The sequence below is a fragment of the Rattus norvegicus genome, chromosome 4 (assembly GCF_021556685.1).
Source record: "Rattus norvegicus strain SHRSP/BbbUtx chromosome 4, alternate assembly SHRSP_T2T, whole genome shotgun sequence".
Classification (NCBI taxonomy): domain Eukaryota; kingdom Metazoa; phylum Chordata; class Mammalia; order Rodentia; family Muridae; genus Rattus; species Rattus norvegicus.
Genome location: NC_141537.1, coordinates 119,866,322 through 119,878,327, shown reverse-complemented (window position 1 = coordinate 119,878,327; position 12,006 = coordinate 119,866,322). Strand labels below are relative to the sequence as shown.

The following is a 12,006-nucleotide window of genomic DNA, read 5'->3' as shown; positions in this document are numbered from 1 at the left end:
GCACTTTTGATGGAAAACAGGTCAATTTACAAATATCTATGTTCACTGTCCAGGAAAGGGGCGGGTAGTAAAACTCAGTAAGCTGAGGGTGTCTGAGAGTCATGTTGGAGTGCTTTTAGATTCCCTTGTTTGTAGATTTCTGTTTCTGTTTCCTTTTGGAAAAAGACTCAGCAGGTCTTAATGAGGATGGCAGAGGAGAGGTCCTGGCCAGCCCACCTGGGAGGTGACAGCCACAGGGACACAAGTACCTGGAAGTGGCCTATACCTCACCTAGCACCGGGGATGTGTGTATTGAGGGTTTCCTTTAGAGGGCAGGGAAGCGGAGGGTGAGGCCGAGAGAGAGTCTAAATCCAGAGGGAGTCTTCACCTGCATGATCTATGAGCTGACCTCACATCCCTGAAAAAATGATCAGGCTCCAGGCCAGCTTTCATCCCAGTGTGGGGACCCATGACTCATCCCCCTGCACCTCAATTATAACACCCAGGTCTGCAATGCGCCTAAAACATCTGTCACTGTTTCAATCTGCTGCAAGTATAGCTCACAGACAGGCCTGAGGACACCTTTCCATGGTTCAAAACCAGTCGGTCAGACACCCGTGCCAGCCAGAAGGGTTCAAACCTCAAGCTCGGTGGCAGGTCAGTGGACAGGTCCTGTTCCGCTATCACACAAGGACAGCTCCTTGGCTTTCTTTAAAGCCAACAAAAGTCTCCTGAGTCTGAGAGTTTCTGGTCAACTGCCAAGGCTGCCAGCCTCTCATTCATCATTGGTGGCGGGTCCTGTGTCACTGTGTTCTGAATCCCATGTAGCCAGCTAATCCTTGGAACCTCTCATGGGTACAGGAATGACACAGAAAATGCTTTAGCTTGGCTACAATGACCTGGTGAAGACATGGCTGCCCTCTTGGTGCCCAGAGAACTGCTGGTTTACCTCATTCAGACTCTTATGAAAGGCCCCAAAGAACCCAAGCTGAAGACAGGCTCTCGCTTCAAGGGCCTAATATCTGTGCCTGGAAGTGCCAATCACAAAAATAAAAGAAATTAAACAGAAAAACAAAGCTAACAATAACCCCGCATCCCAACCCTGGCTGTGCTATGGTGGCATCTCATAGGCACAGCAGCGTTTGGAGACAACAGGAAGCCTTTTAAAGCTTAAGGTGGGACTGAGACGATGGCTTGGTTGGCAAAGGTTCTGCCTTGCAGGCCTGAAGACTTCAATTCACTCCAGAACCCCCGTGTAAAAACAGCCAGGCTTGGTAATGCACACACGTGATTTCTGTGATGGGGAGGTAGAAGCAGGAGGATTCCTGGGGCTTATTGGCCAGCCAGCCCAGCCCAATGGGTGAACATCAGGACAGTAAGAGAAACCCTGTCTCAAAACACAAGCTAGAGAGATGGCTCAGTAAGAAGAGCTTCACTGTCTTCCAGAAGATCCAGGTTCAGTTTCCAGCACCAAAATGGCAGTTCCTGAGCATCTGGTAACTCTAGTTCCAGGGGGAGAGGACACCCCTTTCTGGTCTTGACAGGCACTGCCCACACATACATAAAAGCAGGTGCACACTCACACATAAAATAAAAATAAAATCTAGAATAACTTGAAAGAATTCAAGGTAGATTGGCTCCTAGCAAATGACACCAAAGGTGACCTCTGACCTCCACATGTAACAGCACATAGACACTCAGGCTTAAAGCATACATGTGTTATTTATCGGTCTCTGCTGGACACCATCTTGCCAGGCGCCCTTCAAATCAGTAGATGGATAACAACTCCATTAAGTACTCTGTATAAAGAAAACGGTTGCTTACCTGGACTTATGGGAAGAACATCAGCTATGAAAACTTCCCTTGAATTTTACTTAATGATTTAAAAGACATTTCTTCCCTCAATATAAAGAGAAACAAATTTTAAAATCCATTTTATTCAGGGGTCCTAGTGTTCACTTTGTTTTACTTTATTCTAAGGGCAGTTTCTATTCCTAAATCCATTCTAAAGTTTTAGAAATTCGAGTTGAATAGAGTCTAAACAAAAGTCATAATTATAAAAGCTGGCTTAAGAAATAGTGTCTTAGTCTGTGTTCTATTGCTGTGGAGAGACACAATGACCAAGGAAACTCTTGCAAAAGAAAGTATTTAATTGGGGAATGGTGGGAGGATGGTAACACTGCTCATGGTGTTGGAGCAGTAGCTGAGAGCTATAGCCTGCTCCATGGGGGGAGGGTAGGGAGAGAGAGAGAGAGAGAGAGAGAGAGAGAGAGAGAGAGAGAGAGAGAAAGAGGAAGAGGAGGAGGAGGAGGAGGAGGAGGAGGAGGAAGAGGAGGAGGAGGAGGAGGAAAGGCAGTAGGGAGAGGGAGAGACAGGCATGGGCTTTTGAAACCTCAAAGCCCACCCCTAATGACACACTTCCTCCACAAGGCCACACCTCTTAATCCTTCTAATCCTTTCAAACAATTCCACTCCCTGGTGACTAACATTCAAATATATGAGCTTATGGGGGCCATTCTTACAAATAGGAACCTGGAACCAACTACAGAAGAAGGATCTGGAGCCACATGGATTGGCCATTCACTTTACTCTTCCATGGGATTTCCAGTTTCTATTATTACTTCAACCTTCAGCCTAAAAACATGGGATCCTTAAAATCTGTTTTATAAAGTATACTTAAAGCTGATGCCAAAACCTGAGAACAGAAACGAGGAAGGAGTGGTAGGGTTAGAGATGGTCCAGCAGCTAAGAGTACTGGCTGCTTAACTGCAGCACATGCATACACAACCCCCTGTAATTTCTGGTGTCAGGGGGTCTGACGCCCTCTACTGGTCTCTGTGGGTACCCACATATATGGCATATGGGACCACACATACACATACAAATAAATCTTAAAAAACAAATGCAGAGACACTTCACAGTGGATGTATTTATATATTTATATATTACATTTATATAGCAATATTCACAGAGAGTAATGTTATACTGATGATGACATTTATTTCAAGATTTGAAAGATTGTTTTAACATAATGGAGTCAAACATTTGAACTTCAGCTCACATTATCTCTTCTTGCTTTGTAAACCAAGAGACGAAAAATGCTGGATCCTAGTGAGTTATAAAACACGCACTCTATAGATATGCCAAACATATATAAAACCAAAAACTCTTTCCCATACTTAACTGTTAAATGCATAAATGTAAACCTATAAAAAATACCCAAGAATATCTACTGCTCTTTAAAAAAAATGTTTTTCAGGGGCAAAGAGATGGGTTGACGGGGTATTTGCTACCACACCTGCAAGCCTGATTTTGAGCTGCAGGACCCACACAGTGGGGAAAGCTGACACCCACAAATTGTCCTTTAATCTCCACATCCACAGGTGGTTGTAACTTCCTATGTGTATGCATGTGCTGTATATGTGGGTACCCATAGAGACCAGTAGAGGGCGTCAGATCCCGACTCCACGTTCACACTGTGTCAGGTGAGCATTGATTAATTAACTAATCAAAAGCAACTAAACCTTTTAAATCTTGTTCTTAAAATCCCAGTTGGCACCATAGAGTAAAAGGAAGATAGAAGCAACAGCTAAGAATTCGGAAAGCCAATGGTGGGTTTTATTAATCAAGAATACATAATCATCTACCTGAAACTCTAAAGGAATCCACTGAAAGCCTCTTAGAGTTGGCAAAGTCTGTTACAACATAGAACAGAAGCTCATTTGTGTCACACACATCCAGATGCCCTAAACAGAATAGTACGAGGTGGGGATGAAGAAGAGTCTTGGAATACGTGGCTGTGAGGGGAAATGCTTTCTCCTAAAGAGCCATGAAAAGAATGAGCGATCGATTCAAAGCCACTATAAAAATGTTAATACTGATACTTGGAGGCAACAAAGAGCCAGTGTGCGAGTGTGTGCATGGACTCGCCCCACTAAATGGCAAATCCGAGGACTTGGCTGAGATCTTTTCCTCCAACAAATGTTTAATCTGTGATGTTCTAGAAGACCAAAGAAAGCGGGCCTCTGGGAACGAGGCAGAAGCACAGTCAGTTTCTGGGAATTTATCTTAAAAATCAAAGATGAATCCAGCATTTCTGTGGAAATATGCCTGTTGTCTGGGCTGTCTTTCTTGACTTTAATTATTATTTGTTTATGCATATGTGTGTTTCCATGTGGATATATGAACAGAGGCCGGAAAAGGATGTCAGAGTCCCTTCATCTGGGGTTATAGAGCTGGGATTGTTGGTGGCAGTGATCTGTGAGCTGTGGTGGTGCTGGGAACTGAACTTGGGTTCCTTGTAAGAGCAGCAGATGAACCACTGAGTCACCTCTCCAGCTCTGACTTTCTAGACTTCAGACATTACAAATTTAATAAATTTAATATGATTATTATTAAAAGTTAACCAGTGCCTGAGGATGTACGCATGAGGCCCTGAGTCCAATCCTTATTACCACAAAAATTTTCAAAAGACTATTTTGAACCAAGGCACAGCACCATACATTCAGCTCAGGAACTCACCTTTCAAGTCTGAGCGTATTGTGAAAACCCTCATTAAGCAGCTGCCCAGTGAGTCACAGCCGTGACGACAAAGAGGAGGATAACTCACTTAATAACTCCTGCATCCCAACAGTTCAGCAAGCAGCATCTTCGCCTTTCTCTCCCTGCTGGTTTACAAGCACGGGAGAGAACAGTGGGGTGGGGTGCATTCTCAAGTTATGCCCACTTGTAACTGATCAGATACTATGACCACAGTGACCTCAAAAAAGTGTGTGTGTGTGTGTGTGCGCGTGTGTGTGTGTGTGCGTGCGTGCGTGAGAGAGAGAGAGAGACTACACATTAGTATACATCACTTGAGAGTCATATCAAAGTGTATAAACGATCAACCTACTCAAACAAATAAAAATATCATGAGCCCATTGGGTTTTGTATACTCTCTTAACACTGACCCAGACTCCTGCAGTGAGCTTGAATGCAGTGTTAATTGTGGTTATGTTGTGGTGGTTATCCAAATACCTCTCATACTCCTCTTAATTTTCCAAATAGTCCAGAGGAAAAAAACAGTTTTTGCAATCATAAAGACATGCCAGAATTTTTTTATGTATGTGTAAGTGCACACACACACACACACTCACACATACATACACACACATACACAGACACACACTTACGCATACACACACTCACACATACACACACATACACATACACACATACACATACACACACACTCACACATACACACACATACACACACATACACACACACTCACACATACACACACACTCACACATACACTAACACTCACACATACACACAAACTCACACACACACACACACACACACACACACACACACACACCCTCCATGTGGCATCGTCATGGAGGTCAGAGGACAACTTTTAGAAGACTCTCCAGCTCTCCCATCTTTTGTGAGTTTGGGGAATTGAACTCAGTTCATCAAGCTTTTATGGCAACCCCCTTTACCCACAGATTCATCTCACTGGCCCCATAATCTGTTTTTTAAGACAGCAGGAAAACAACATCCCAAAGAAGAGTGGCACTAGTGACATGGGATTTGCACGCAGCCACCCCGCCCTTGATTATCAAATAAAGAGCTGTCTGGGATGAATGTTGACAACTGGGCTGGTGTTTGGCAACCGAGATCTATTTGAGTGTCCTGGGTAGACATTCCATGAGGTCATGCTGACAGGTATGAGATGAAGAGCATGGAGCCCGAGATCATCAGAGAAGAGGAACGAGACCCTGGCTAACATGATCCAAGGCAGACTGTCTGTCAGGCTGAGGCTCCTGCCATTGGTTTTCCAGGCAGAAAAGGTGAACAAGGGGAGATTAAAATCAACAGCCAAGCACCAGCAGGCTAAAGCGGCCTCATCCAATTTCTCTTTGAGGAAGTCTCGACCATCGTGGTGTAATTGGAAGGCCAAAGGCTCAAGTGGTGTGAACTGAAAGCCCTTTGTGGTGAGAGGTTTCCAAGCAATGGAATGCAAAACCAGCCAAGGCAGCACACATCTGTGATCCCAGCTCCCAGGAAGCAGAGGCAGGAGATGGCACATCCCTGGGTTCCACAGAAGAGCCTGTCAATCTACCCCTCCAAAAATACTAGATGCAGTAGAGTGCAGAATTCACTAGACTAAGACATGACTCCATAATTAAAAAAATGTTTTTTCAGGTTTAAAACAAGCAAACCAGTATTAAGTAGAATACAGTTAGGTTTTAGTAACTTTCTGGCTTTTCCTAGTCCCAGGGAACAGTTTTTATTTCCTTTCTTTCTTTTTTAAATTATTTTTATTGTTATCGGTTTCCTTGCATGAATGTCTGTAAGACTGTCAGATCCCCTGGAACTGGAGTTACAGACAGTTGTGAGCTGCTCTGTGGATGCTAGGAATTGAACCTGGGTCCTACCGAAGAGCAGCCAGTACTCTTAACCACTGAGCTAAATCTCCAGCTTCAGTTTTTATTTCTCAAGTTGTATTTAATATAACACATTCATAATGCTTGAAAGAATTAGCCAGGGTGGTGGCGCCTGCCTTTAAGCAGGCAGATGTCTGTGAGTTCAAGGCCACCCAAGTCTACATAGTGAGTTGTACCCTAAAGAGAGAGGTGGGATACCTAGACATGAATGTGTGGGTCAAGGGAGCATGTGTGTGTGTGTGTGTATCACTCTTTATAACAGAATAAAGTTTATATCTTACAACAATATGATCAGAAATATTTGAAAAGGCTGTATAGTAAGTCATTTTTGCAATTAACAAGGAAGCTAACATGAGCTGCTAGATGCTCTTGATAGAATGTGGGTTCAATTCTCAACACCCCTATGGTGGCTCACAATCCTCTGTAACTCCAGTTCCAGGGAGTATGACACCCTTGCGGCCTCCTCGGGTCCTGCACGCACGCGGTGCTCAGGCATACATGCAAGCAAAACACCGTACACATAAAAATAAATAAAACTTTGAAACTGGAAAGAGTGAAATGGCTGGTGTTGCAAGCTGACGTTTAACAGCACAGGCTGAAGGCAAAGCAGAACTGGGAACTCTCGGTGAGGTTCCAACTCTGCCCCGGCTGGCAGTACAGGCCAGAGCAGCTCTAATGAGAGCTTCGGAGTCAGCAGCAGCCTCGCTTACAGCCATGAGGAAGGCTTGGAGGCAGAAGGTCCCCAAAGCACATGAGGAGCAGGGGTTCTTGAAGAGTCCCTCCAGCCACACGGGTCACACCTGGGAACTTGCTGAGCACGCAGGCCCCTCCACCTGTGCTCACCAGGCCTCCAGATGGTTCTGACATAAGCATACCGGTGTAGAAGATGTTAGTAAGGTTTCTAGTGTGGGATGACCTGATGCCTGCCTGCTTTAGAGGGCAGTGTGGTGACTAGGGCCTCGTTCCAAACACATATTGCAAAGGTCCTTGGAGATCAGGCCAATGGAAAAGTCATCTGTTTGTCATGTGTTACCATAGCAACAATAGCGCAAAGCATCATTTACTCCTATAAGAAAAGTCTCCCTTGTAGGAGACATTACTTAGAGAAAGATCACCTTGTCCTGAGGAGACCAAATGTTGGAAGAGCAAAACGGGGTCAGCAGGCTTGCCAACATCTATCCACACCTCTCCAGCCCTCACTGCTGGTGAGCACACCCTAACTGCCCATTACGGAAGGCATGAGTTTGCCTCAGGCAGACAGTGGAAGCCTGAAAGACAGACATTTCCACATAAGGAAAACCCCCCTAAAACACCTCAGCATAAACCTCAACGATTACCCCTCTGTCCACGACAGCCTTCCCTGAGGTCTACAGGCAGCCTTCATCTATGGGAAGCTAAACAAGCCTTATCTCTACACTACAGAGCCCATCTCTGTCACCAAAATCAATTTTATTTTCAGCATGACCTTATTTCCTTTGCAGTGGTGGGGCTTTGTGATGCCAGGCAAATGGCTTTACCAGAGCCACACCCCCCCCAGCCCGATTATCTTTATGGTTTGTAAATCTGTTGACCATCTCATCTGATTTCCTAGCAGCCTGGGAGGCGGGGCTGGCTTTGTCATTCCCATTTTACAGGAGAGAAAACAGCCGGCCACTCAGGACTTCAGAGTAGGCATAAATGCTTGACATAAAAAGGATTTGCAATGTACCTAAGAATGCCTAGGTTTGCTTGAATCTGTTGTCTCCCAGGTGACACTGACTAGAAATCACTCAGGTAGGGTTCCTGGCAGAGAAAGGTCGAGGAGCTTGAGGCTCAGCTGGTGATCTGTGGGTCATAGAACCCACATAACCTGCCGTGACATCTAGAATTCTCTGGGGCTCCCGACAACCAACAACAAAGGGAGGGGTGGCATTAAGGTTAATTAAGCTCTGACTACATACCAGACATTAATCTGCAGGTATCAAATCTACCCAAGATTCCTTTTAACATACCCATTTCACAGACAAAAACAAGGCACAGAAAGGTGATCTAATGCCAGGAACCTAACCTCTTGTTCCCTTGGCACAGAGGAGGTACCATGCACAGGAGAGCCCCGCCTGGGGAGGCTGCCACGAAGGAACCTGGATAAGATTTCCAAAGTTTGCACTAGGGCCACATTCTCCACATTGTCCCCCAGAACAGGAAAAAGTGTCAGGATCCAATCCTAAGCCTCTACAGACAGCCAGGTCGCTCTCAGATTAGCCTAGGTTGGATTTTTTTTTTTTTTTTTTTTGGACTGTGTTTATCGATGTAACACTGGCTGATTTGCCTGGAGCTGTCTAAGAAAAATCAGAGAGGCAAAGAGCTTCAGAGGAAATACCGCAAATTAAAGACGTGTGGGAGGCAGCCGTTTGAGTAAAGGCACAAACCTAACGGCTGTGATTTGTCTTTTAAAGAATATTGAATGAAACGGGATCCTCACTGCTGTGAATTGATCCCCTCCCCCACTTTAAACTACCCTTTCTGGGATGGTACAGGTCAGCTTTTAGAGATTGGTCGATCATACGGTTATCTTTTTTTTCCCCTCTGTGTTCTTTCAAGGAAGGGTGCACAGAAGAAGCTGGATGAAGCACTCAGGCAGGGAGAAAATGACAGTGTGACAGTGTGGGGTCTGCTCCATACTGCGAGCTAAAGGGGCTGGGAGAGCACCGCTGTCAACAGCCGCCTGGAGAAACCACTTATCTCATTCACACTGAATAAACCATCTCATCACCATAGAGCTCAACCACAAGAAATCGAACAGTGAGTTCTAGGGTTTCTCACACCGTCTCTCCTCAAAGTCACATCCCCAACCCCAGAGATGGGACTAATATGTTGACCACACGTGTTGTGACCTTCCACATCTGCACTCCTTGGTCTTTAATAAGGCCGGCCCGCCTAGGACAGTGGCTCTTTGCACCGTTCTTTGTCTGTGAAATGGGGACAGGATGGCTTCCTCATGAAGTGAGCGTGCAAGCCAAATGGGTGAATGAACTGCTTGGCAACACCCGGCAAGCATTCCCAGGGTTCTAGTTAGTAATACTATTCGGAAAAAAAATAAACATTTGGGTGGGGAAACAACCTGCAGGCTTCCCACCATCTGCACGTTCCACAGCTTTGAATTATGAAGCTGTTGTATGTGAAGTGAAAACCAACGACAGAATACACTTGAAAGGCAGTTCTTACAAAAGGTGGGGAAATCTGCTTCTAACTCACTTCGGGTGAGGGCAAAGCCGGGAGGATCTCACTGTGTCCCCTTCTGCTGCAGAGGGAACCTTTCTAATGCAGGATTGCCAGAGACCTGTGAACCCTTCCTCACCTTGGCTATGACAGGCTGCTCTGGGCATATTTTGGGGAGGCAAGGTCCAAACATCCTCTGGGGTCTTTTGATCCCGTAGCAAGCATCTTACTTTATAAGGCTTTAATTATTAATAAATAATTAGAACCAGGTTCTCATATAGCCCAGGCTGGTTTCAAACTCCCTATAAAGCTGAGGATTGTACTATGATTCTATTTCCTCTACCTTCTGAGCACCGGGGTCACCAGCACAGCTTTACATGGTGCTGGGGATTCTTTTCAGGATTTAGTGCCTGGAGTTCGCTGGCCACTGACCTACAGTCTCAGCCTCCTTACAGGGTTTTAAATGCTGAAATATCAGACAGAAAGATTCACAAGGAGGCAGCAGTGTCCGGGACACCTGGGTACTTCGGTCCGCTCTGTCAAACAGACTGCACCCGGTAGCTGGGAGTAGACGCTGCGAGTGGAAACACACACACACACACACACACACACACACACACACACACACACTCACGCACACCTGCGAGCTTCACGGCGGCAATTCTCTCCCACCACCCAGACACCGGGAGTGGGGGAGGGGACACTCGTCCCCTCCCCCCAACCCGCGCTTATGTCCAAGAATCTACTCAGGAAACTGGTTACACTCAGGTGTCACTCCCGCCTTCTCTGACAGGGACACCAAGACTCCCAGGGAAGCTCATTAACAGAACAATTAATCCGCACAAAAAAATCACAAACCCACCCAACACCGAGGAGAGCTTCAAGTCGAAGGCGAAGGGTGCGGGCGCGCAACGTGGGCTCCCGCCCCCGGGACACGAAATATGCTAAGGCTAGGACCACCAGGGGACAACCGGCGCTCAGGAGGCTTTGGAGAAGCCGGATCGGCGACCGGCAGGTAGGCAGGAGGGCGTGGGCACCGGCGAGCAAACGCCGCGCAGAGTAAAGTTCAAGCCGGATCTCATGGCCGGGCGGCCACCTCGCTAAGACTGTCCCCCCCTCGCTTCACAGTTCTCGGTGACTCCGGGTGGCTCGTACACTCCCACCCACTCCAAGCACCCGCCTCTCTTCTGCTCTCCCAAGCGGACTCAAGAGCACCACAGAAATCTTTCTAGAGCGGGCCCGGGGACATCGAGTGTTGCCTACGTACCCAGCGCTAGCAGAGCGAGCTGTCCGGCCGCGGGGACCATCTTCCGAGCGCAGGGCGCTGCAGCCACCGCGCTCTTTGCGGTTGGCGAGTGGCCGCGCGCCGCCGCGGTGTGCGCGGGGGAAAAAGGCGCAGGCGACAGGGCCGGCCCCCGGCGCGCGGGCGGAGGGACGACCGCGCCTCCCGGTGGCACTGGCCAGCGCGCTGCCCGCGGCGGAAACGGGAAAGAGGTGGAGGTTCCCGCCACCTCTCTGCCTTAGGCGACCGGGGCGAGGCGGACCACCCTCCCGCGTTGGGGCGCCCCCGAAGGCGCAGGGGTGGGGACTGGGAGCCGGGGGCGGGGACCTGCGCCCCGATCGCGACAGCCAGTCACCACCCTGGGCCAAGGGCCAGGCAGGAAGCGCCGGGCTTCAGACACCTCCCTGCAGTGCTCGCGCCCAGGGTCGCCGCCCGAGTCCCCTGCGCAGTAGCCGCGTCCAGGCTGTAGGCGGCAGAGCGGAGTCGCCCAGGTTAGTCACCTGTGCTAGGGGCTTCTCCACGACACTCTTGAGCAGGAGCCTGGAGACCCACGAGCTTAGCCAGCCACCTGGGAAGACTTGACCAAGAAAAGCTTTCTCCATAGTCAGCCAAATACTCATTTAAGTCGAATTTCCACCTGTGTCCCCATCCATGCCAGCCCCGGGACACCTGCCACCAACTAGGGGCAAAGCCACTCTGCGTCCCCAGATACATTGTGAAGATCAGGGAATCTCTGTCTACCATGAACTTAATCACGCATCAACCCTTCTGTCCCACTGCTTCGGGGATACAGGAGTCGGAATAAGAACTGGCTTTGATACAATTAAGTGCGGAACAAAAGAGGAGCGGGCGGTGGGGGTCAGCTAGCTGGCCTGTTCAGAGGTTGTGTCTTTGAGATGGCCCCTGAATCTGAACTAGGCAGAGGAACACAAGAAGGGGGAAGGCTTCTTTGGGTAGAGAAAGGATGGTTCGTGGGTATTGGGGGATGGGGCATACATAGGGGACAGTAACCCCAGAGAGACCACGACTAGCCAGAGTCTAGCCTCTCCTGCTTCCTGACATCTAACTGCTCCAGAGAAGACCCACTCTCTCCTAGCAGGCGGAGCCTTGGT

The 12,006-nt window shown here is 47.9% G+C and overlaps 1 protein-coding gene across 4 annotated transcripts in view; it reads right to left on the bottom strand.

Annotated features, from left to right (window-relative positions):
• The window catches only part of Tgfa (transforming growth factor alpha), an 83,368-nt gene extending 72,217 nt beyond the window's left edge, over positions 1 to 11,151 (bottom strand). For 3 of the 4 annotated variants that reach the window (XM_087656004.1, XM_087656003.1, XM_087656005.1), the window contains exon 1: positions 10,880 to 11,151. In XM_087656004.1, the coding sequence (XP_087512130.1) occupies positions 10,880 to 10,919 (40 nt within the window). In that variant the 5' untranslated portion in view covers positions 10,920 to 11,151. 4 annotated transcript variants of the gene reach the window in all.
• Between the last annotated feature and the right edge of the window lie 855 nt (positions 11,152 to 12,006).